At 37.3% G+C, this 27,242-nt stretch overlaps 1 protein-coding gene across 1 annotated transcript in view; it reads right to left on the bottom strand.

Annotated features, from left to right (window-relative positions):
* Positions 1-23,097, bottom strand: part of MTDH (metadherin) — a 41,627-nt gene extending 18,530 nt beyond the window's left edge. The window contains exons 1-8 of the mRNA XM_053715232.1: positions 22,612-23,097; positions 15,320-15,421; positions 13,691-13,769; positions 11,711-11,875; positions 4,086-4,289; positions 2,331-2,420; positions 2,102-2,200; positions 1,017-1,141 (exon numbers count right to left, since the gene is read on the bottom strand). Coding sequence (XP_053571207.1) covers positions 1,017-1,141; positions 2,102-2,200; positions 2,331-2,420; positions 4,086-4,289; positions 11,711-11,875; positions 13,691-13,769; positions 15,320-15,421; positions 22,612-22,953 — 1,206 coding nt within the window. The 5' untranslated portion in view covers positions 22,954-23,097. The remainder of the gene's footprint in view (positions 1-1,016; positions 1,142-2,101; positions 2,201-2,330; positions 2,421-4,085; positions 4,290-11,710; positions 11,876-13,690; positions 13,770-15,319; positions 15,422-22,611) is intronic.
* Between the last annotated feature and the right edge of the window lie 4,145 nt (positions 23,098-27,242).

Below are 27,242 nucleotides of genomic sequence, written 5' to 3'. Positions count from 1 at the left end.
AATAATCCTACTAAAAACAGGGGCACTTATATTCATCAAACTTTACATTTCACTGGTTTTGTTAAAATACTTACTTATCTTTGTGAAAGCTGCTCCAGCGCTTCCCCCGCCCATCGCAAGCCTCATCCTATGTCAGAAAGGACGATCCTGGCCTTCCTCAAATCACAGCGTTGCTTTAGGCAACGATTCCCCTGGGGGGAAGCCGTGATTGGAGGATGCCGGAAAAGTCATTGCTGACGTATGAAGAGGCTTGCGAAGGGCTGGAGAAGCGCTGGAGTGGCTTTCAAGAAGAAGAGGTCAAAACCAGTCAAATGTAAAGTTTGATGAACGAAAGTGCCCCTGTTTTTAATAGGATTTTTAAAAAACGTGCACATTCCACAAACTTTACAGTCTCTTTAAAGGTTATAATACTTAAATACAGAGATTTAAAAAGTATTAAAGTGACAAATGTTCAAAAACAAAACGTTCTAAAGTGTGATATGTAAAGAGTGCAATAATAAGATGCACTGTGTGTTTAGTCCCTGTAAACAGGTTAATACACTGTTGAAAAGTATATCTAGTCTGGCTTTAACTATAACAAGATAAGTTTGCCTATCACAACCTCTTTTTTTTTTTTTTTTAAAGCATTTGCCCACCCTTACTTTAATAGTAATATTAGTATTTTTCAGTGTATTTTATTGTGTTTTGCATCACTTAGTGACAGGGTAGGACTGGATTCCAGTAATGATATTGCGGTTAATAACAGCCGCTCCCTTTTGCATTTTTTTTATGCAGCCATTCTGATGAGCTATTGCTATAAACCTGACAGACAGAAATCAGAACAGCAGACACCTTTTGTGTGCGACAAGAAATCTAGCACAGTGAATGAGTTACTGAAATCTGATGTCTTCTTTCAATTTAATCAAGGTGTGGCAGTGATAAATAAAAAAACAAAACAATAATAAGCTATCAGAAGCTTATATTGGTGGGGTCCCGAACAACTTTAAGGCAATTTATTGGGTGGAGAAAAAAGAAACCTTTTGAACTTCGTCTTCTGGCTCGTCAGGTTGTGGAGCAGGTTCTGGCTCTTCTTCTCCCCAGTTTCCCCACTCTTCTGCTGGTGCATTCCAGTCTGAACCGAGATCGGCAGAAGCAATTCCATCTGGTGTAACAAGAAAAAATGAGTGAAGTCAAATGACCAAAAACTTAATGCTTGTGTAGAAAGGGTTTTGTTTTAGTAATTAAACTACATGGGCATTTCATATGGTATTGAGTTGCTTGTTTAAAAAGATATATAATGCCTTTATTACCAATTCCCCAGTTTTGCACGGTCAACATGGCTATATTAATATACTTTTTACCGCTGATTTACCTTGTATCTAAGCCTCTTTTGACAGCCCCCTGATCACATGGCTATTTATTATCTATTGACTTGCATTTTAGCCAATTAGTGCAGTGTTATCCACAACCCATGGCGTAAGCACAATTATCTATATGGCCCACTGAACTAGTAGTCTCCTGTTGTGAAAAGCTAATAATAAAGCATGTGATAAGTTAAATGGAGAGTCTACAATATCATTTTGTTGTTTTAAAAAGATAATCCTTTTATTACGCATTCACCAGTTTTGCATAACCAACAGTTATATTAATAAACTTTTTACCTCTGTAAAAAAAAGCCCCCTGATCCCAACATTTTATTTATTATCTATTGACTTGCATTTAGTACTGTGTTGTGCTAAATCTTAAATAACTACTCGGGAGTGGACACAATGTAATCTATATGGCCCACATGAACTAGCAGTCTCCTGTTGTGAAAAGCAAATAAATAAACATGTGATAAGAGGCTGTATATAGTGGCTTAGAAACAGGCAGAAATGTAGGTTTAAAATGTTATAAAGTATAGTAATATAACAATGTTGGTTGTGCAAAGCTGGGGAATGGGTAGTAAAGGCGTTATCTATCTTTGTAAACAATAACAATTTTAGTGTAGACTGTCCCTTTAATGAGGACTGAAAATTACTTACTAACCACCTGCCTATCTAAAAATTGTTTTATACAAATAAAAAAAAAAAAAAAAAAAAAAAAAAAAAAATGTACTGCTACAAAACGTAAGATTACATACTTGAACCAGACCACACATCATCAACACAGGGCTCAGTAGGGGTTGCCTCCCATTGGCTGTCTGATGCATTAGGTTTGGAAACTGTCTCAGAAACGGCAGCTTAAAAAGAAAGAAACAGGCCATTTACTCAACTAAAAGTTATGTAACCTTAAAGTGCAATAAACCTGTTCAATTAATTAGGGTACAATTTGAAAAACTTCACTCCACTTCTTGGTCAAAGATTATATACCTGATAATGTGCTATTTAATCCAATGGTTGAAAATGAAGTTGGTCCTGGTTCAGTTGCACTTATTCCTCCGTCCACAGATGACCAGGTAGCTGTTACAATAAAAACCCATTAAGAAAATTAAAATATCTATCTCAATGTGCCATTTTTATATTCTTGCACTTAGAATTATATTGCTTTGTACGCGTTCTGAGTGTCAACACAAAACACTTGAGGTAATTCTAGGAAACTCAGTTAATAGTAATCCATTTGGAGATTGTGAGGAATAGTTTGACGTTTCTTCCTCTCACTTCTCTCTCCCTCCAATTTTACCATTAAAATCGCTTGAAGGAAGAAGGTGGAAAGAGTAATTTATTATTAACAAGGAACAAAAACTATGAAAGAACCATTTCTATGTTCACAGAAGATGACAACACCTTTAGTAGTAAATTAGCCAAGAACTAAAATGTACATAAAACTGACAAAACAACGCTGAATTATTAATTGCAAAATTAGTGCAACATAAAAAAGGTAATTTCTTAGATCTTCCTTTTATGGCAAGAAACTTTGGTTGCCAAAATACAGTTCAGCTAATGGTGTAATTAAAAACAGTTAGTCCCAATTGTAAGCAAAGGGCATGGGGGAAACACAGGAGAAAGGAGCAAGGTACATGTTGAAATAAAGAACAAATTAAGACTAAATAAAATGGCTCATAGAATGTATGTTGGGGAGAAAGTCTGCTAAAGGTTAGATATATTTATTATTATTATTATTATTATTAAGTTGAGAAATATTAGCCATTATATCTCAGCTGTTGTCTGTGCACTAGGAGCTTTGATTCCCCTTAGGGGGGACAAGGATCTACATGAGGAAAATTATAGGACCGTCAATCATACTACATGAGGTTAAAGTGAATGTAAATTTTGATGCTAAAGTGCCCGGTTTTTAAAAATCTGATTAAAAACAGGGTCACTTTAATTCATCAAAATTTACATTTCACTCGTGTTGTGAAAAAACTTACCTTTTAATCTTGACAGCTGTTCCAGTGATTCCCCTGGTCATCGCAAGCCTCTTCATACGTCAGAAATGATGGGTCAGTCATCCTCCAATCACGGCTTCCCCCCAGAGGAATCTGTGTCTGATTCAATGCCGTGATTGGAGGAAGCCGTATTCCTCATTTTAGACCCGGGAAGAGGCTTTGCAACGGGCGGGGGAAGCGATGCAGCGGCTGTCAAGATTAAAAGGGTAAGTATTTTTACAACACAAGTGAAATGTAAATTGATGATTAAAAGTGCCCCTGTTTTTAAATCGGATTTTTTTAAAACCGGGCACTTTATCATCTAAATTTACATTCACTTTAATAACATTATCAGCAACAGAAAACAACTATACTCAAAACAAAAACAAAACCTATGGAAAACTGTTTATAAGAAAAACAGAGCATCTATGTATCTATTTTCAGAGAGTTGTTTATGAAATTAGGGAGCAATGGTCTTAATTTGGTTCCTAAAAATATGTGACAGATTCCTTAGCATTTTTGTTGGGGAACTTTGAAATAACACCAAACTTCAATATGGCAGTGAATGGTATTTTCTATAGCAGGTCCGATGGCTTTAAACACAATTATGTAAAACCTAAAGTCACATGGTCTTCTACATCGGCTCTTCCCATGAGGTATTTGCTTTTTAAAATGTATACGTTTTAGCTTCAGTTAGTGGCTTTGGGATTTGAAAGCTCATCACATACTGTAATGATATAAATATAGACTGGTTACTTACCTATGTTGGGGAAGATTGGACGCTCACTCCATGGTGCACTCCAGTCTTTACCGTTAGTGTCCCCAGCATCCCGATTCCAAGGTTCAGATTTTTTCTTGCCAACAGGTACCCATTTTTCTTCCCCAAGTTGTGAGGACAATAGCTTTGAGGACTTCTCATTCCAACCACTTCCATTTACAGCAGAAATTTCACTAGAACTTGAAACTTACAAAAGGAAAACAACTATCGTTATTGGAGTGTTATAGAACACAAAGTTAATAAAAGTGCATTGAAATTTATGGTGACACTTTACAAATATTATTACTATTAATGTTATAAAAAGTGTAGGAGATTATTGAATCATAAATATTCTTTGTAAAAGGTCTCTAAAAAGTTTATAAAAAGAAAATTAGAAGAGAAAAAAAAACAAAACAAAAAAAAAACAGTTATACCTTTCAAAACGAAAAACCCATGTAGTTACTTCCCAAAGTAATACACGTCAATTTACAAATAACTTTTTAAATGCATATGGTTTTAAACATTAAATTCACTCAAATCTTAGAAATTAGGAATATGTATATTATGGTCAATAGTAGTATTAAATAAAATGTCTCATCCTCCCATCCATCTCTATTCAAAGCATCCCATAAAAATTAGCAGCTACTCAAGCATTATACATACATACATACATATACTGTATATAAATATTGCCATTAAAACATATGCCTTAAAAGAAATTTTAACAGTGTCATATCCAGAGAACAAGCTTGTGCTGTTCCTGAAGGAATTTCTTTTAATACATTTCTGTGAAAAAACTAAATTTATGCTTACCTGATACATTTCTTTCTTTCTTGACAAGATGAGTCTACGGATCATCCAATTACTATTGGGAATCAATACCAAAGCTAGAGTACACAGATAAAGGAGGGACAAGACAGGGAACCTAAACGGAAGGCACCACTGCTTGAAGAACCTTTCTCCCAAAAGAGGCCTCAGCCAAGGCAAGTGTCAAATGTATAACATTTTGAAAAAGTGTGAAGAGAGGACCAAGTTGTAGCCTTGCAAATCTGTTCCACAGAAGCTTAATTTTTGAATGCCCAGGAAGAGGAAACAGCCCTCGTAGAATGAGCCGTAACTCTCTCAGGAGGCTGCTGTCCAGCAGTTTCATAGGCAAACCTAATGATACTCTTCAGCCACAAAGAGAGAGAAGTAGCTTTCTGCCCCTTACGTTTCCCAGAGAATACCACAAACAGAGCAGAAGACTGACGAAAATCCTTAGTCGCCTGCAAATAGAATTTTAGTGCATGCACCACGTCCAGATTGTGCAGAAGCCATTCCTTCTGAGGAGGAGGATTAGGACACAAGGAAGGAACAACAATCCCCTGATTAATGTTCTGATCTGAAACTACTTTAGGGAGAAAACCTAACTTAGTACGCAAAACTACCTTATCCGAATGAAAAATAAAAGGTAAGGAGATTCATACTGTAATGCCGAGAGCTCTGACACTCTACGAGCAGATGAGATAGCAACAAGAAATAAAACTTTCCAAGATAACTTAATATCTAAGGAATGCATAGGCTCAAACGGAGCCCCTTGAAAAACCTTAAGCACTAAATTAAGACTCCAGGGAGGCAAAACTGTCTTGAACACAGGACTGACAAAACGATTGTACGTCTGGGACGTCCGCCAGACGTTTATGTAACAAAATAGACAAGACAGATATTTGACCCTTTAGGGAACTTGCCTCTAATTCCTTCACTAAACCTTCTTGGAGAAAGGGCAGAATTCTAGGAATCCTAACTCTACTCCAAAAGTAACCCTTGGATTCACACTAATATAGATATTTACGCCATATCGTGTGGTAAATCTTTCTAGTCATAGGTTTACGAGCCTGAATCATGATCTCAATGACCAATTCCGAAAAACCTCGCTTGGATAAAATTAAGCGTTCAATCTCCAAGCAGTCTGCTTCAGAGAAACTAGATTTGGGTGAAGGAAGGGCCCCTGAAGTAGAAGGTCCTTCCTCAACGGGAGTCTCCAAGGTGGAAGAGATGACATGTCCACCAAGTCTGCATACCAAATCCTGCGAGGCCACGCCGGTGCAATGAGGATAACAGACGTCCTCTCCTGCTTGATTCGAGCAATGACGCTATTGGGTGATAAGTGGAGTGTCTATAAGATTTGATAGTGGTATAAACCATCGCAACTGATATATGATTTTGGCTCACACCATACGCTTTAACTATGTGTTTAATAATGTGTTTAATAAATGAGAAACCAACTTTCTGCGGTTTAATAACCATATATCAGTTGCGATTGTTTATACCACTATCAAATCTTATAGACACTCCACTTATCACCCAATAGCGTCCACTACCTATCAATATATTTATATAAGCATTAGACAGCTAATTAATTACCCTATACCATATCAACCCAATTTTGGAATATTTGTCAAGCAGTCATTACCATTGTCCGTTGTGATGATTACCATCTTTGACCACCTTTATTCATCCAAGCATTTGTTTTTAATTCAACTTGTTAAGCCTATATTTTAAGTTTTACTAGTATTGTTAACCTCATGGATCCAGGATACTAAACACTTGTATTTTTTTATCTGTCTAATAAATTGTAACTTAAAGGACCAGTCAACACAGTAGATTTGCAAAATCAACAAATGCAAGATAACAAGACAATGCAATAGCACTTAGTCTGAACTTCAAATGAGTAGTAGATTTTTTTTTTTCTGACAATTTTAAAAGTTATGTATTTTTCCACTCCCCCTGTACCATGTGACAGCCATCAGCCAGTCACAAATGCATACACGTACCATGTGACAGCCATCAGCCATTCACAAATGCATACACACTTATTCTTGCACATGCTCAGTAGGAGCTGGTGACTCAAAAAGTTTAAATATAAAAAGACTGTGCACATTTTGTTAATAGAAGTAAATTGGAAAGTTGTTTAAAATGGCATGCTCTATCTGAATAATAAAAGTTTAATTTTGATTGAGTGTCCCTTTAACTTTTTATCTTGTCACACATTGTATAAATTGATTCTTTTGTAATTTGTGGCGCTTTATACATAGCCCCCTTCAGACCCAGCCTCCAGTAAGGTGGCGCTTTGATATATTTCTGATTTTTTGCTAACTTTGTTAGTTGACAACTAGGTGTCAACATATCAGAGCCAGAGGTCTGTTTTCTAGCAGGCGCTTAGTAGATCTCTCTTTTACTATGAATTTGTTTAGACTCTTGAGATCTAAAATTGGTCTGAAGGTTCCCTCTTTTTTGGGAACCACGAACAGATTGGAATAGAATCCCAGACCCCTTTCCTGTATCGGAACAAGAACAATCACTCCCAGGTCGTAGAGGTCCTGAACACAGTGTAAGGACGCCTCTTTTTGTCTGGTCTACAGATAACTTTGAAAGCAGAAACCTGCCCCTGGGAGGAAATGTCTTGAACTCTAGTTTGTATCCCTGGGACACTATGTCCACCGCCCAGGGATCCTGAACATCTCAAACCCAAGTCTGAGTGAAGGAAAGTCTGCCCCCCACAAGATCCAGTCCCGGATCGGGGGCAGGCCCTTCATGCCACTTTTAATTCAATAGCAGACTTTTTGGACTGTTTCCCCTTGACTGATTGGGTCTCCAGGTAGGTTTGGACTGCTCCTGCTTGGAAGGATTTCCCTTGAAATTTCGAAAGTAACGAAAATTACTCTGACGTCCCTTTGGTTTATTCCTCTTATCTTGAGTGAGGAAATGGCATTTTCCTCCCATAATGTCAGAAATTATTTCTGTCAAACCCGGTCCAAACAACGTCTTTCCCTTGTAAGGAATCACCAAAAGTTTAGACTTAGATGACAACCACAGACCAAGATTTTAACCATAAAGCTCTGCGGGCCAGCACAGCAAAACCAGAAATCTTTGCTCCTAGTTTAAATAACCTGTAGGGAAGCATCCGTAATAAAGGAATTGGCCAATTTAAGGGCCTTGATCCTATCAGTAAAAAGAAAAAATGGAGGAGCACAAACCGGGTGGAATGCAAATAAAATTAGGTTTATTTAAACCTGGCGCCGTAGCGCTACGGCGCCAGGTTTAAATAAACCTAATTTTATTTGCATTCCACCCGGTTTGTGCTCCTCCATTTTTTCTTTTTACTGTACCGGTTCTGGCCAGGAAGTGAGCACTTACTTGCGGTGAGGACCGTATGTACACACACACCGCCTTGGCGCTTGCAACAGGAGGAGGTTCAGAGATTGACATAACCGCCGTGGAAGGCGGACACAGGACTCAGCTGTGATATCAAGCAGGACGCAACGGCATCAAGTACGAAGGTAAAGTAACTGATCTACAGTCAACCTATTTGTATGTTTGTTGCATATGATCCGGATATAAGACAGGTTTTGATTACTGTGGTGGTGTGCACTATATGCCGATTGATTATAATAACATCGGATACAGAAGCACTGTTAATCCTACGCTCCTTATATCACCACCAGCGTTGTTGTGGGAAACGTGTGGTGGGCAGACTCCTGTCATCGGACTCTTACTTGTGATTACATAACTACCAACTCTTTGAAGTAGTGAAGATCGTTGAGTATATACACATTTATTTGCATATGGGGAGTCCTTGATATTACATTTTCATATATCCCATTGGTGTTTCTTTTTTTATACCTTGATCCTATCCTGGATCTCTTCAAGAAGGGTGTCTGTCCTAATAGAATCAGACAACGCATCAAACCAGTATGCCGCTGCACTAGTGACAGTAGCAATACACACTGCAGGTTGCATTGTAAACCCTGGTGTACATACATCTTCTTGAGTAACCCCTCTAATTTTTTGTCCATCCTTAAAAGAACAACTATCCTCTATGGGAATAGTAGTCCTCTTAGCCCGAGCGGAAATTGCCCCTTCCACTTTGGGTACTGTCTGCCAAGACTCCCTGATAGAGTCTGCTATAGGATACATTTTTAAATATAGGGGATGGGGAAAAAGGGATACCCGGTCTCTCCCATTCCTTAGCAATGATCTCTGTAGCTCGATCTGGTACAGGAAAAACCTCCACCATGGAAGGTACATCAAAATATTTGTTTAGCTTACTGGATTTCTTAGGATTAACTACGACCGTGTTGTCGCTGTCGTCCAGTGTAGCTAAAACCTCCTTAAGTAACAGATGGAGGTGTTCCAGCTTAAACCTGAAGGATACAACTTCAGTATCAGCAGACAGAATTACACTGTCTGAATCTGAGATTTCACCCTCAGATGCTACCGAAGTATCCTCCTCCTCCTCAGGCTTCTGGGAGGGGGCAATCAAAATAGTAACAACTGCGTCAGTAACCTCACTTAATGAATGTTTTCTTTTCCTCTTGCGCTTTCCCTGCAGCATGGGAAAAGCAGACAACATTTCAGAAACCGCAGAGGACATGAAGGATGCAACATAGCTCCAGGTGGAGTTGGAGAGGAAGCGCAGGGCACTGCATGTGTGGGCGATAAAATTATGGACACTTGAGGAGAAAGCTGCAGCATATATTGAACATTGTCATCAGACTTCTGAACAGCATCCGCCTTAGACCATGTTGGCTAAGAAAAAAGTATATCCCTATAATTTAAAGTTATCTCAATACATGAGGAACAGAAAGGGATTGGTGGTTCCACATTAGCATCAAAACATAAAGAACAAGTAACATTCTGCAGGGCCAAACAAAAAACAAAACAAAACACTTATACAAGTACTATTAACCACCTCAGCTTTGCTGAGGTTCCTACTTGCCCTGCTGACACAGGATAGTATTCTCCAGTAAAAGATCCGGAACTTGCAGCACAATGAACAGCTGTCCGGTCCTAAAAGCACAGCATTAAGTCTTATTATGCACTTTTCTAACTAAGACTGCTATCTGGCACGACCTATTCCGGTCACAGGAAGTGAGGGAAAATATGGCGCACAATAGCAAACTGTCGCCTCAGTTAGCCCCGTCCATCATGGGCATCTAAAAATTATCCTCCTGGTCGGCATATTTTAAAGTCAAGCCATCGGGAGAAGTGAAATCACATCAAAACTGAGCCTTAAAGGAACAGTCTAAAATAAATTAAACTTTCATTATTCAGATAGGAATTTTAATCAACGTTTCAATTTACTTTTATCATCAAATTTGCTTTATTCTCTTGGTATTCTTAGTTTAAACTAAACATAGGTAGGCTCATATGCTAATTTCTAAGCCTTTGAGGGCTGCCTCTTATCACAGGCTTTTTAAATCTCTTTTCAACACAAAGAGACAGAAAGTACACGTGGGCCATATAGATATCATTGTGTTCAGGCACAGGGAGTTATTTAAGATCTAGCACAAAACAATGCTAAATTTAAGACAATAGATAATAAACAGTCACAGTCATGTGATCAGGGGGCTGGAAGAAGGTTCCTAGATACAAGGTAATCACAGAGGTAAAAAGTATATTAATATAACTGTGTTGGTTATGCAAAAATGGGGAATGGGTAATAAAGAGATTATCTATCTTTTAAAACACTAACAATTATATGGTAGACTGTCCCTTTAATAAACCTCCTCAGCCCCAGTGGCTGCCATAATAATACTGCCTTTATATGTTTCCCCGAAATATATAGGAGAAATTCATGCGTCCCTTAGTGAATAAAGTGACCAGTTTTTCCTGAGTTTCCCAGAAAAAATAAAGTCAGCACTTACCTCAAATCTGCCAGGCAGCAAGGCAGCTCACAAGGTTTGAGAGGTCTTCTCCCTCACATGGAAATGTGGAAAAAGAGATAAAGACTTAGTAATCTTACTAAGGCTTTCAGCATTAGGGCAGCATTAACTACATGGGAGGCGCAGTGAGAATTATGTCCCACAAGTTCCCATTGCTTGAAAGCCACCGCTGCTCTACTGAAGAGACTGATATGGACTACGGCTACACCCTAGGACAAAGCAGCACAATCTTGCACTACTTAAAAAATAATAAAATCTTGCTTGAAGAATCTTTTCTAACACCTAACTTTACCATTTCCTTGCTCTAACACAGGCAAAGAATGACTGGGGTTGGAGGGGAGGTGATATTCAACAGCTTTGCTGTGGTGCTCTTTGCCGCCTCCTGCTGGGCAGGAGTGATATTCCCAATAGTAATTAGATGATCAGTGGACTCATCTTGTCATTAGAAAGAAAGATGATTTTAACACTAGAATTTAATTCTTTAAACTGGTATTAACAAAATAGTCAAGCAATTAAACACTTGGTAGCAAGTTAACACACACACACAGCGAACACCATAATCTATTTTCTGCAATTCTTAAGCACTCATTCAACTCCAGACCAAACTGATGGTTCATCCATCATACATCCAAGTCACTCACTCCACTTAGGTAGAGAACCAGCAGAGGGGGGGGGGGGGCAAAAGTGGAGAGACCCCCAAGAGAATTTAGGACTTCACTCTCAATTGGTCTGGTATGAGTACCAGTATGACAGGCATAAGTATGAACATTACAGATATTGGAGTAATTTGTCCATTTAGTTATTTTACACAATACCATGGAAACTACCTGCCCAGTCCATTTAGTATTTATTTATTTTTGCTTTCAGATGAGAAAATTACTATTGTCTATATTACAAAAAGTGATTCTATATTCATATGCCTACCTTTAGGTTTCCTAGGACCAGAAGAATTAGATGGAATAGATATGATCCGTTCGCTTATGAAAGAGTTTGTAGGTTCAACAAATGGGGAATTTATGTCCGGTTCTCCTTTATCGCGTTTGCGCTGCTGGCGCTTCTCCTTGTTACTAATTTTGGTTTCCCAATTTCCTAAAAAACAAAAAAGCATCAGCTTGGGTCATTGTCCATAAATCCAATTCCAATGCCCAGGGTGCAGCAGATAGGTAAATAGAAAATAATGAGGAGTGCACTAGCCAGGACTTTTCAGATGTTTAATTCTAATATGTGAACGTTTTCTGGGGATTAGCCCCTTCTTCAGACATACAAAAATACAATATATACACACACAATATAAAACGTTCACTTATTGGAATTAAACTTCTGAAAAGTCCTGGCGAGTGCACTTATATATATATATATACACATACATACTGCCATTCATCAGAAACATTTTTTTCATTTCGTCTTTGCTGGAGGGGTTGTGTTGCTCTACCTTTCTCTTTAAAATACCCGAAAGGTGTTCTCTATTGGATTTAAGTCAGGCAAAATACTTAGCCAGGTCATAGTTTGAAAATGTCTTCTTTAGAAACGATTTTAGGATTTTTGGCAATGTGCTTTGCATCTTTATGCTGGAATATTCCTCTACTGCCAAGCTTTAGTATTTTTCTACACCCACAGGCCTTCATGATGCAATCTATAAATGTCATCTCAACACCTTTTGCAGTCATGCAGCCTCACAATCACACTCCGCGCTTCACTGTTGGGACTATGCATTTACTATGGTAGTCCTGGCCATGTTCACACCAAACATGTTGGACCCACCCGAGCAAGTTTATCTTTGCCTCATCTGACCAAAGAATGTGCTCACAATATTCATCAGGCTTATTTTCATGTTCTTTAGCAAGGTTTAATGTTGCCATTTTGTGTCGAAAAGCAAGCAAGGGTTTTTTTCTTAGATGCTGTCCATAGGTTGATGTTATGCAATGTCCTACACACTGAGCCGTCACAGAAACTCAGATTTCTTGTGCAAAAGATCGTAGGTACATTTATTTAAATAAAATAAATAAGTGCATTCAATTTGAGACTCCCCGTCTAGGATTTTGTTTTTGCAGTGTGTTTTTTCTCTAGATATATTATTTATCTATATGCGCATTAGTAAAAGAAGCCATAAATGTGAAATACATTATAAAAAATAGTTTTACAATATGGTGAAAAATTATATAATGCGATTTGAAATCGTAAGGCAAAAAAAATATATATATATTGTGATTAATCGCACAGCCCTACTTCCAAGTATGTTTTTTTTAAAAGAGTTTATACTGGATTTTTATATAAGTATCTGTACATATCCTTTATAGTATTGTCTATTACAAGAGCGATATGAAAATTGGTGTATACAGTCCCTTTAAAGGAAGGCCATTTTGCTGAATTAAAATGTTTAGATTTCAGATCATAGCCTAAAGGGACTAGTCTAGTCAAAATTAAACCTTTCACGATTCAGCTAGGGCATGCAATTTAAACAACTTTCCAATTACTTTTATCATCAAATTTGCTTTGTTTGCTAAACCTAGGTAGGCCAATATGGTAATTTTTAAGCCCTTGAAGGCCGCCTCTTATTTCACTGCATTTTGACAATTTTTAAACAGCTAGACAGTGCTAGTTCATGTATGCCGATTGGCTAAAATGCAAGTCTGTCAAAAGAACCGTTATAAAGAGGCAGTCTGCAGAGGCTTAGAAACAAAGTAATCAGAGGTAAAAAGTCTATTTATATAACCGTGTTGGTTATGCAAAACTGTGGAAATGGGTAATAAAGGGATTAGCCATCTTTTAAAAGAAAAAAAAAATTCTGGAGTAGACTGTCCCTTTAACCTAATAGAATTTTTTTTAACAGCATGACATCACATTGGAGAGTGATGAGGTTACTATTGCCAGGAGGTTAAAAAACTGCAACTCTTTTTGACTTACCTTCTTCAACTTCCTTTTTATCTTTATTTGGTAAAGTTGGTTTTGTCTCAACTTTGGGTTTCTTTTTATTCTTTTTTGCCTAAAAAATAAAAACTAGATTAGATTTACATTTTTAAAGGAATTAAAAATGAATTGAGACCAACAATCATACAGTTTGCAAAATATTCCTGGTCTTCCCAGCTCTGGTTGGTCTTAGTGTAAGTCTGCCCCAGTGTATGGTGATGAGCAATGCCCACTCACTGAGTGAAGAACAAGAGGAGATCATTGCTTCACTGATGTAATGTTTATATTTTTTTATAATTGCAACTTAGCCTACTATTGTACCAGTGACCTTTACTGTTCTCCTGTCTCTCTGTACACAGTACATTATCAAATCTTTTGAGAACCCCCAGTTTAAGAAGCATGGATATAGAAGGGGAAAAAAAGAAAAGATGACAGTATGCAAATACAGTAGATCATACTAGGTGGCACAAAATATACTGTTTCTACTTAATGTTTTTAACAACATACAGAGTTAAATCATTTGTATATTGCTTTAGGGAATCTGTTTAAAGAAAAAGTCCCTAGCAATACACCAATAATTCTGAAGATTTGATAATACAAAAAGTTGTGAGAGACCTAAATAAATATTAAACAAACAGGCAAGATTGATGAAATATACTACAGCAGGCTCTTATTAAATAGATGTAATCTGTACCACCTTTATAATTCTGTCTCAGCAAAAAACCATAACGGCTATCACATAAATATTAACCGTTCCATATAAAAAGATGAATTAATCAGTGGTATTTTTGGCTAAAATAAGCATCAATATACAAGTTAAATTTTAAAAAAAGCAATACTATACGATGCATGAATGTTTTTAAGCACATACCTATCTTTTAAATTACTACCCAATAAAGTATTATGTTTTAACAAAACCAAACACATTTAAAGGAACTTTAGTATCTTTTTTTTCAGTCATTGAATGAATAAGTAACCAGTATGCAAATAGATATTTAGCCCACATTTAGGGCAAAAACTCAATAAAGGTTCTTGTGTGCCAAATAGTAGAGGAAGGAGAAAAACAGGAGTTAAACTTGAGTATGTGTATTTTGTGAGTTAAAGGGACACTAAACCCAACATTTTTCTTTTATGATTCAGGTAGAGAAAACAATCTTAAACAACTTTCCAATATACTTCTATTACGTAATTCGCTTTATTCATTAGCTATCCTATGTTAAAGAAATAGCAATGAACATGGGTGAGCCAATCACACAAGACATTTATGTGCAGCCACCAATCAGCAGCAACTGAGCCTATCTAGATATGCTTTTCAGCAAAGGATATAAAGCAAGTGAAGCAAATTAGATAATAGAAGTAAATTAGAAAACTGTTTAAAATTGCAAGCTCTTTCTAAATCATTAAATAATTTTTTGGGGTTTCATTTCCCTTTAAGGGGTATGCACAGAGAAGCAGAGGAAACCTCAGAGGACTGCACTCTGCAACTGACCCATCAGTTTGTCACCACAATTCAAGAAATATATGGGGGGGGGGGGGACCCTTTGTGAAGACAGATAATTTCAAGTAAAAATAAGACCTAATTGATTTGGAACATTCACCACAAAGTTATGCAAGAATCAAAGTCACCTTTTCATTCTTTTTGTCTGTATCTAATGGCTGCTTCTGGTTCTCATTTTTAACAACTGGAATTATTTCCTCATCTGCAAGTTCCACTGGTCTGCCATTAGGCTGAAAAACAAATAGAATACATTAACAAAATGACATTATTCCTAAAAGGTTAATTTTAGAAGTTATAAAATACACAGAATCCTCAGCTACAAACAAGATTTTGTTCATACTACTATCTATGAAAATGAATTCCTATTACTCTATGCAAGACAACCATAAGAACAATGTCTATAAAGCAAATAAATTATTTAACTAGAACATTTTAATTTTAAACAAATTATTTTAGTTTAGGTCCTTTTAAAAAGGACTGCAATCCTGGAACACCCCTTATTCAGCTCAAGAGCAGGATACGGCTAGAGATTGCAACATATGCATATACTGTTCCTGACTCAGCACAGTTTTGACAATGTATTTAACAGTTTTTAAGAGGTTAAAAGAACATGAAACCCATATTTTTAAATTCACGATGATTCAGAGCGCGCATTGTTAAACACCTTTCCAATTTACTTGTATTATCCAATTTGCTTCAATCTCTTGGTGTCCTTTGTTGAAGGAGCAGCACTGCATTATTGGGAGCTAGCTGAACACTTCCGGTATGCCAATAAAGAGAGACATATGTGCAGCTACCAATCGGCAGCTAGCTCCCAGTAGTACATTGCTGCTCCTGAGCCTATCTAGGTATGTTTTTAAACAAAAGGATACCAAGACAATTAAGTAAATTAGATAAAAGAAGTAAATTGGAAAGTTGTTTAAAATTGTATGCTTTACCGGAATCAAGAAACAACATTTTGGGTTTCATGTCCCTTTAAAAATTTTTTTTTTTTTTTTAAAAACATTCCTAAATTAAAGAAGCATTTGCTTCATAAACTAGAATGCCCCTTTAACATGTGAGCATATGGGGTCCAACCTTCTAGAAACCACTTCTAGGAAGAAATAATTGCAGAATATATGGAGGACTTACTGGTGTATTGTACTTTGTAAGATTCAAATGAGAAATGTAGTAATAAGTGTCACACACCCACTTATGCACTGCCCTCGATACCTACATATTAGATCCGCACAGAACAGAAAAGAGCCAGCATTGTGTGCGGAAAACAGGAAGAAGCAGAGGCTTTAGACAGATAAACACAGAGGATCAAATATATATATATTTATTTTTATTATCGGTTATTTGTACAGCGCCAAAAGATTCATTAAAAATATATTTTTGTTTAATGTCTGGCTAAAATTGTGTCAACTTTAACATTTATATGAATCTTTGGGTCAGTTTTTATTTTTTATTTTATTTTTTAAACAAACCAGCGAAAGGTTGTAAACAGATAAATACAAATAATCCTAACAATTTACTTCTGGCTCCTATCTTTTTGGATCTATATATAATTGGCACCTTTAGTTTGGTCAAAGCTGTTCTATACAACTAAATTCAAATTGTTTCGATTCTGTATCAGCAATTCATATACTGTTTTATAGAGAAGATGTATGTGAGCATTGCAGGGTATGTGTTCTGCTAAATAATTTTCAAGTTAGCATTTCAAAATTACATTTTCTAAAATATTAATATAACTAATAATATATACCCTTCCAGGTTTGTCAGTATAAAGCCAGTCATTTCCTGACAGATGTTCAAAATCAGTTTGCATTTCTAATTGCGAAACCCAATTTACAGATGTGGGAAAGCAACATTTTCTTGGTTTTGCTAAACTTATATTTTAAAAATCTTAAAAGTAGAGCTCAATCTACTATACCGCCTTAACAGTTAAAGGGACATGAAATCCAATTTTTTTTCTTTTATGATTTAGAAAGAACATGTAATTTTAAACAACTTTCTAATTTACTTCTATTATCTAATTTGCTTTGTTCTCTTGATATCTTTTGCTGAAAAGCATATCTAGATAGGCTCAGTAGCTGCTGATTGGTGGCTGCACATAGATGGCTTGTGTGATTGGCTCACCCATATGCATTGCTATTTCTTCAACAAAGGATATCTAAAGAATGAAGCAAATAACATAACAGAAGTAAATTGGAATGTTTAAAATTGTATTCTCTACCTGAATCATGAAAGAAATATTTGGGGTTTAGTGTCCATTTAAAAGTTTATATTTTGGTAATTTAATCATTGCACAGCAGTTTATGTACATTTTTCACATTGTGAAAAATGTTAATAGTTTATGTTCACATATAATAGTTTATGTTACCCAGAAAACTCTGATCTCACAGACCTTCACTACAGTGCTTCCATTCCAGCTAGGGGTTCTAGGTGCAAATAAGATCTACATCTCACCTTTAGCTGCTGAATTTTATTTAAAAAAAAAAAAAAAAAAAAAAAAAAAAAAAAAGAAAGTATTCACATGGTGTGCTACTGAAGAATGTTTTAGAAGCATAGCATTGGTTGCAAAGAGAAGATAGGATTCTCAAAAAAAATATATAAATATATATTTTTTTTATAACACCACAATCTACAGACAAGGTTAGAAGGTAATTTGGTAAATACAATAAATCACAAGATCTACTACAAGTCAATAAACTGCTTGCTACCGCATGAGTGCTTATTCAGCATGGCTGGATATATTTAAGTACAAGTAACAAAGTGTGAAAATAGCAGAGGTCAAAAACCTACTCTTCCAGTAATCAATCTTCAGCATTTTGTCAACTGTATCTGCCATACATTCACTGGATGGCAAAGTAAAGGCATTGGATTTCTTTTTTCCCCTAACCAAAATAGATTTTCCTGCTTATTAAAGCTTTTTCCTTGCATGATGGCAATCAAACATGGGATACTACTTGATTAGTTAAAGTGATTGTAAATCCTAGCGTTTGTAAAAACGCTAGGATTTTTGCCATTGTAACAAATAAAGGAGACTTTCAATCATGAAGTATAAAATACTTCATGCTGAAAGCTCATTTATTTGCTGTAAGCGTTTGCTGCACTGAGCTGCTCAGGCAGACCACGGTAGAACTCTATTGGCTGTGAAATGACGTTTCCACCACTTAGCAAACAGCAGTGCAACTGGCGCCAAGCTGGATAGATAGATAGATTATATATATATATATATATATATATATATATATATATATATATATATATATATATATATATATATATATATATATATATATATGAAACAAATGAATTTCAATTGACATATAATACAAACAATCGAGTGCAAATGTTGTTTTCCCCAGCACAAGTAGTATTCAATGGAGACCGGCAGCTTCTACGGCAACACAGGTTAGGTACGTCTCTGGGACAGGAATAAATCTAGGAAAGAAGGAAGTGCACAAAGGGTGCTTCACATAGTGTATTATCTTTAAAAGTAGGAGATAGGGCCCCGAGGGGTGCTTACTCACAGAAAAAAACTCTGAAACCAATGTTAGGTACGTAAGTGCCACACCACCTCACACTACTCGACGCTTAGAAGTGTACCGGATAGTTTCCTTGCTGTGAACCACAAGCTTGTGGAAAAGACATCCATTAGCATTGTAAAAACAATGTTCTTAGACTGATAAAACAGACGTTCTTAGACTGATAAAAGGAACATTTTGCCAAGAGTGTTAAACAGGATTCAGTTGTCCTGAACTGTTCAACGGATTACTACCTAGAACTGAGGAGGAAGCTGATCTATCCGTGAGAAAACATTCAAATCGCTTACATACCTCACAATATTTGAGTGTTTTTTCTGTGAGTAGGCACCCCTCGGGGGGCCCTATCTTTTTATATAGATAAAAGATAACACACTATGTGGAGCACCTTGGTGCGCTAGAGATGAGATAGAGAGATAGAGAGATAGAGAGATAGAGAGATAGAGAGATAGAGAGATAGAGAGATAGAGAGATAGAGAGATAGAGAGATAGAGAGATAGAGAGATAGAGAGATAGAGAGATAGAGAGATAGAGAGATAGAGAGATAGAGAGATAGAGATATATATATATGCAAGCGCTGCCCAGATGCTTAACCAAAAATGGGCTGGCTCCCAAGCTTACATCCCTGCTTTTCAAATAAAGATATCAAGAGAATGAAGGAAATGGATAACAGGAGTGAATTTGAAAGTTGCTTAAGAGTGCATGCTTTATCTGAATCATGAAAAAAAAATTAAAAAAAAATTAAGCCAATATAAAGCTAAAATGTTTGTTGCACAATTAGCATTAAAGGGATTGAAATGTTTCTTTAAAAATGATTGGAAAAGTAATATTCTCTAAACAATATTTGTAATAAATTAAATGATGAGCACTGTCATAGATCACAATTATCGTAGATGCTAAAATATATAAATAATCCCAGAGGAAGAACTTTTTTTCACTTTCTGCGATTTAGTGGAAAAAATGTCTGCAGCTCACGTTTAAATAAAATTTAAAATTAAGAAGTTACACTTAAAGGGACATTAAACACTAAATACATGCTAGATAGAATGATGCATTCAAAGAAAAGATTAGTCCATGAGTAACATGTAGATGTATTTTTTAAAGTTTCATTAGTTGTTTAAAAAGTGACAAAATAAGTGTAAAGTTTTAGTGTCTATAAAACACTGGGAGCTGCCATGTTGTAACTTGTGTTACCTTCTCTGCTGTGGCCAATTAAAGACAGTTATAAATAGGTCACTAGAGTGTGCAGCCAATGGTTGTGCTGGATTTAAAGTGCATGTAAAGTCAACCAAATAGCTCTGCATCAAAGTGTTTAATTGCCCAAATAAACGTTAGTTTCATTCATCATATTTTATCAAGATATAAATAAAAGTCAAAATATCTAATTTTACTTGCTATTGTTTTCGCCGATTCCTCCGCCTGCAGTTTTGGTCCCACTTTTCTTATCTGATTGACACTTTGCTGTCTTAATGTTTTTTTCTTCCCCGGGGCGTCAGGATCGTTGTTCGCCACGTCACTTTCTTTAAATGCGCATGCGTGAACTACTCGATGACGTAGCATACTCCATGCTCGTCCTTGAGTCTCGCATGCGCAATACCGATAAAATCTCATTTATTCTAAGACCTGCAGAGCAATTGCAAGTAAGTATCGTTGGCTCCGGCAAAACGCATGCGCAAATGTCGGCCCTGGTCGTGAACGAGCTTAAAACAAACATCACGGTGTGGGCGTAAAATATTGAAATGAGGCATCGGATATAGGGCTGCAATCCAGGAAGAAGACGGTTGGGAGGAGTTGAGTGCTTACAACGTAGATAAGTTCTAAATTAAATAAAAGTATATTCCTTTTCTTTATTATATTTATATTAATGCGGTTTCACTATTTATAACATTGTGAGCAAGTAGGTTTAATTTTCACAAGTAAAATTTACATTCACTTTAACAGTGTTCTGCACTTCCATTTCTAACAGGAACTGAAAAGCTCACAATTTCAGAATGGAATTACAGGCAAAGAGGACAAAATAAATAATGAAAGTATATTGCAGAGCTGTTTTATATATACAATTTATCATTTTATATTACCATCTCAAAGTGTTTAATGTCCCTTTAAGCACACGTTTAATTTTAATGTGTTAACTGGAGAATAAAGCAATTTTAAAAGTTTTATAATACAGTGCAGTAGTTGAAAATTGGATTGCAAATTAGATGCAGCCAAAAAAAATTAAATTGTCTCTTCAATAAAAAAATGGTTTCTCCTATTCTCTTGGTCTAATATAGAAATCTACTGCATATTCAAACAACACTTTGCTCTGGATACACTGTGATAAGGAAAACTTACACTGTGCAGCCAGAGAACAACTCTGTTTGAAGAGAACAGCCTGATGTGGAGCAGTGCTGCAAAGTTAAATCTCTAACAGTTCCTGCATGTGTCCTGTTCTTTCTGCAGACATGACGCATGTTCTGTGACATCTCAGATCCCTGTATGTTCTGCCTTGGGGTAAATAATCTTTCATTTTGTTATACATTCCACCGTTCCTCCGCCCGCAATGCATAATCTATTTCTGTGTAAAATGACGAATCACGCTGTAGCCAATTGTAAAGCGCCCTTATTGCTGCCCAGCAAGTTAATAACGCACATGGTTTTGACACCAAAGGGGGCACGTTATGATTGGCTACAGCGTGATTCGTCATTTTACACAGAATTAGACTGCGTTGCGGGAGGAGGAAAGGGCGGGATCTATAACAAAATGAAAGAGTAATTCATTTATTTTAGCGTCTACAATGATTTTGATCAATGAAAGTGCCCATCATTTACTTTTTTATTACACTATTCTCTCAATAATATTTGTAATTTTACAATCACTTTAATGAGTCAGATAGCATGTGATTTTAAACAAATTTTGAATTTACTTCTGTTATCAATTTTTCTTCATTCGTTTGGCATTTTTTACTGAAAAGCAGGGATGTATGCTTAGGAGCCTATTTCTGAAGCACTATATAGCAGCAGTTTTGCAAGAATGTTATCTATTTACAAGAGCACTAGATGGCAGCATTATTTCCTGCAATATAGTGTTCCAGATGCCTAGGTATCTCTACAACCTTGTAGTCCCATTCACTAAGTACTGCAGACGGACTGTTTTTCTCCCACTCTCCATCCACACGTCTCATATCGACTGTGCTTAGGAGATAGCATACCATGAGTAGGGGGGGGGGGGGCAGTGTGATAATGTGAACATCAGCAGGTTCATTGGTCTGATCTGATCTGAGGGAACATATGCTGACGGAGTAACTAAAGGGCAAATAGTAGTCTATGGCCGATAGAGGATGCAGTGTAATCTGTGGTCTGATGTGGGTAGGGACCGAGGGATATAGAGATAGAGAGATATAAATGAAAAATATGACCACAAAATTCCACTCCACTGCATTCTCTCTTAGTAGTTTACTATACAGGAGAACATGAGTCTGCACAGTATTTGACCGATATTCCTGTGCTTTATTAGCAATAATAAACCAATATCAATGATCATGTCTCTGTGCAATGTAGTTAGCTTGATTAATAAACTGCATATTACTCGAAATGTATAAACATACACACACACCTATCAACAGTTACACGGTGTTACAGTCTACACTAGTGAATATTCTTTAGTGAGCAGAAAATGTACAGACGATGGAATTTTTACATTATAACTGTATTGTCGTCAGACAACTGGCAAAATAAATAGATGTAGTAAGGCATCGCAATGATATGAGCCCATTTTGTATTGTAGACAAATATTTTATTTTAGTTAGGACTTGTGTATGTCTGTTCCTATGACAACTATACTATTGCCACGCCTAGATATCAATAAAATTATTACTATAGGCCTGGGATCTAGATCTTGAATCCCTCACCTTGGCTTTTTCTGGTAGTTTCTTTTTGTTTTTCTTCTTGGAATCCTCCACCTTAATGCTCTTGCTAGGTGCCGGTGATTTGGTCTCCACCACCGCCGTCTCCCTCTCCACCCTGACTTGCTTCTTACCCCGTCCCGCAGTGCAGAGCAGTAGAAGAAGAAGCAGGCCCAGGGAGGCTGGCACTGCCAGGAATACCCATGAAGGATAGAGCTGTGGTTGCAGGCCTAAGTCGAGGCCCAACTCAGTATGAACAAGGCCGAGTCCCGTGATTAGCAACTGTTTAAGACGGGCTGATATCTCCTCGGCCTGCTCAACCGCGGCCTCTTGCCATTCCGAGGCCATGGCAGTGCCTGGTAGGGGGGGGAGCTCAAAAAAGAAGTGTCTGGAGCTACTCCCCTACCTGCCTACCCAGCTCTTCTGAGGGCACACACTGAGAGTTACTGGTGGAAAGTGCTAAGCTACGTCCCGGCTCCGCCCAGGCCTTTGGAAGCAACGTCATCACTATGGCCTGACAGGCACCATCTTGGTGGGAGGGTCAGTGCAGTGACATTATTTGGGCAGAGGGTGCTGACGTGGACTTTTTTTGTGTTATTTAGTATTCATAATTTCACATTGACGGCTTCACGGTAGAAGTCGTCTCAAAATATTAGGTAGCCTTTGTTATGTTAGTTTTGTATTGTCTAATATATTAAACCATTTCCCACAACATGCATGTCAGCTTTTATTGGTGCAAATAAAATATAGCTAAACTGTATTCTGATGCTTATTTTGTAAAATAAAAATCCTACTGACAAAAAGAAATATGGGCAAAGTCAGCACTTCCAGTTATTATCACTGAGAATTGGCAAAAAAAATGTTACTATACATTAAAAACTATAGGTAACGAATTGCCAGAAATAAAAATGGAGCCTTGAGTGTTTCCTGAGTAGGTTACGTCGTGTCTGCGCTCAGGGATAATGACGTGGATATTAACAGGACTGACGATGCATGTGTGCGTGTGAATGCTGTACACGCTGCATCTGATGAGAAATGTGTCAGCGTTTTGTAGCACGATAGTTCGACGCATTCAAATGCAGTTTCTTATATATAAACAACACTGCAATTTGAATTCGTTATGGATGTATTGTAAAAAATGTGTTTTCTCCAAGCTCTCTAGAGAAGCTACGTTTTGTTGTTTTTATATACGTTTGCAAGTTTATTTTTTATGTAGACGGTGACCTTTTGCTATTTAGTACTTAAAGGGACAGTCTAAAAACAGAATTTTTGTTTAAAAAGATACATAATCCATTTATTACCCATTCCTCTGTTTTGTAACCAACACGGTGATATTAATATATGTTTTACCTCTGTGATTACCTTGTAGCTAATCCTCTGCAAGACTCCCCCCTTATCTCAGTTTTTTGACAGACGCAGGTTTTGCCAATCAGTGCAGACTCCTAAACAACTCCACGAGAGTGAGCACAACGTTAACTATGACACACATGGACTAGTACTGTCCAACTGTGAAAAACTTTCAAAATGCCCTGAGCTAAGAGGCAGTTTTCAAAGGCTTAGAATTAGAAATCAGTTTGAGCCTAACTAGGTTTAGCTATTCAAAAATACCACCAAGGGAACAAAGCAAATATAATGATAAAAGTCAATTGGAAAGTTGTTTAAAATTGCATGCCCTACCTGAATCATGAAAGTTTAATTTTGATTAGACTGTCCCTTTAATTGGTTTTGTATGATATGCATTGATTAGTTAATTAATGCCCATTTAAACATACAAAATGTTATGTTTAAACTTAAAAGGACAAACAAGTATAAAAAGAAAATCATTTTATTATTTCACTTTAGTTTGCATATAACAGCGTTAAATTCACCTCCGGAGCAGCAATATATTACTTGGTGCTAGTCGAAGACATCTTTTGAGCCATTGACAAGAGGAAAAAGGAAATTTGATAATAAAATTAAATTGAAAAGTCTTAAGTTTGCAGGCTGTGTCTAAACCAAGAACATTTAATTTTAACTTTCATCTTTAGTTAAAAGTACAACATACCTGTTTACTTATTTTCATTTTTATTAGTGCAGCTAGTAGATTTCATTGAATTCTATAAACTTTTTGATTACACGTGTAGAGTATAATTGGCCCCTAGTGGGTTCTTAATAAGAATGTGCAATCGGATTTTTCATGAGGATCTGAATGCGGAAGTGAGCAGCGGGTCGCCCGGTCGTGCCCTTCAGATATTTTCGTAGCTGGATTGATTCCTGTAAAAGATTCTTACTCTGATCTCTGCATATCCAGATCTTAGAGTGGGGATCTTTTACAAGAATCAATCCGACTATAAAAATATCCGAAGGGCATGAGCCGCTGCTTACCTCCACATTCAGATCCTCGCAAAAGATCCAAATGTGCATTCCTAGTGCTTAATTATCTCTGCTCCCAGCTACCCAGAGATATAAGCCACAAAAACATAATTTATGCTTACCTGATAAATTTATTTCTCTTGTAGTGTATCCAGTCCACGGATCATCCATTACTTATGGGATATTAACTCCTCCCCAACAGGAAGTGCAAGAGGATTCACCCAGCAGAGCTGCTATATAGCTCCTCCCCTAACTGCCATTACCAGTCATTCGACCGAAAACATGCAGAGAAAGGAAAACCATAGGGTACAGTGGTGACTGTAGTTTAATGGAAAAATTACCTGCCTTAAAGTGACAGGGCGGGCCGTGGACTGGATACACTACAAGAGAAATAAATTTATCAGGTAAGCATAAATTATGTTTTCTCTTGTTAAGTGTATCCAGTCCACGGATCATCCATTACTTATGGGATACCAATACCAAAGCTAAAGTACACGGATGACGGGAGGGACAGGCAGGCTCTTTATACGGAAGGAACCACGGCCTGAAGAACCTTTCTCCCAAAAACAGCCTCCGAAGAAGCAAAAGTGTCAAATTTGTAAAATTTGGAAAAAGTATGAAGAGAAGACCAAGTTGCAGCCTTGCAAATCTGTTCAACAGAAGCCTCATTCTTAAAGGCCCAAGTGGAAGCCACAGCTCTAGTAGAATGTGCTGTAATTCTTTCAGGAGGCTGCTGTTCAGCAGTCTCATAGGCTAACCGTATTATGCTACGAAGCCAAAAGGAGAGAGAGGTAGCCGAAGCTTTTTGACCTCTCCTCTGACCAGAATAAACGACAAACAGGGAAGACGTTTGTCGAAAATCCTTAGTTGCCTGTAGATAAAATTTCAGGGCACGGACTACATCTAGATTGTGTAGCAGACGTTCCTTTTTCGAAGAAGGATTAGGACACAAAGATGTAACCACAATCTCTTGATTGATATTCCTGTTAGTGACCACCTTAGGTAGGAACCCAGGTTTAGTACGCAGAACTACCTTGTCTGAATGAAAAATCAGATAAGGAGAATCACAATGTAAGGCAGATAACTCAGAGACTCTTCGAGCCGAGGAAATCGCCATTAAAAACAGAACTTTCCAAGATAACAACTTGATATCAATGGAATGAAGGGGTTCAAACGGAACCCCCTGTAAAACATTAAGAACTAAGTTCAAACTCCATGGTGGAGCAACAGTTTTAAACACAGGCTTGATCCTAGCTAAAGCCTGACAAAAAGCTTGAACGTCCGGAACTTCTGACAGACGTTTGTGTAAAAGAATGGACAGAGCTGAAATCTGTCCCTTTAAGGAACTAGCGGATAAACCCTTTTCTAAACCTTCTTGTAGAAAAGACAATATCCTCGGAATCCTAACCTTACTCCATGAGTAACTCTTGGATTCGCACCAATATAAGTATTTGCGCCATATCTTATGGTAAATCTTTCTTTATTTGGTTTGTTGACAACCTTGACAGATGAAATCTCCCTCTTGGGGGAGAGAATTTGAAGTCTAGAAGGTATCCCTGAGATATGATCTCTAACGCCCAGGGATCCTGGACATCTCTTGCCCAAGCCTGGGCGAAGAGAGAAAGTCTGCCCCCCACTAGATCCGTTCCCGGATCGGGGGCCCTCGATTCATGCTGGTTTCCTGGCCTGCTTGCCCTTGTTCCAGGACTGGTTAGGTCTCCAGCCTTGTCTGTAGCGAGCAACAGCTCCTTCCTGTTTTGGTGCAGAGGAAGTTGATGCTGCTCCTGCTTTGAAATTACGAAAGGAACGAAAATTAGACTGTCTAGCCTTAGGTTTGGCTCTGTCTTGAGGCAGGGCATGGCCTTTACCTCCTGTAATGTCAGCGATAATTTCTTTCAACCCGGGCCCGAATAAGGTCTGCCCTTTGAAAGGTATATTAAGCAATTTAGATTTAGAAGTAACGTCAGCTGACCAGGATTTTAGCCACAGTGCTCTGCGTGCCTGAATGGCGAATCCGGAATTCTTAGCCGTAAGTTTAGTTAAATGTACTACGGCATCTGAAATAAATGAGTTAGCTAACTTAAGGGCTTTAAGCTTGTGTGTAATCTCATCTAATGGAGCTGATTCAAGTGTCTCTTCCAGAGACTCAAACCAAAATGCTGCTGCAGCCGTGACAGGCGCAATGCATGCAAGAGGTTGCAATATAAAACCTTGTTGAACAAACATTTTCTTAAGGTAACCCTCTAACTTTTTATCCATTGGATCTGAAAAGGCACAGCTATCCT

This window comes from Bombina bombina, chromosome 5 (assembly GCF_027579735.1).
Source record: "Bombina bombina isolate aBomBom1 chromosome 5, aBomBom1.pri, whole genome shotgun sequence".
NCBI lineage: Eukaryota > Metazoa > Chordata > Amphibia > Anura > Bombinatoridae > Bombina > Bombina bombina.
Note: the sequence above shows the minus strand (reverse complement) of the source record. Positions and strands in the feature narration are given on the sequence as shown.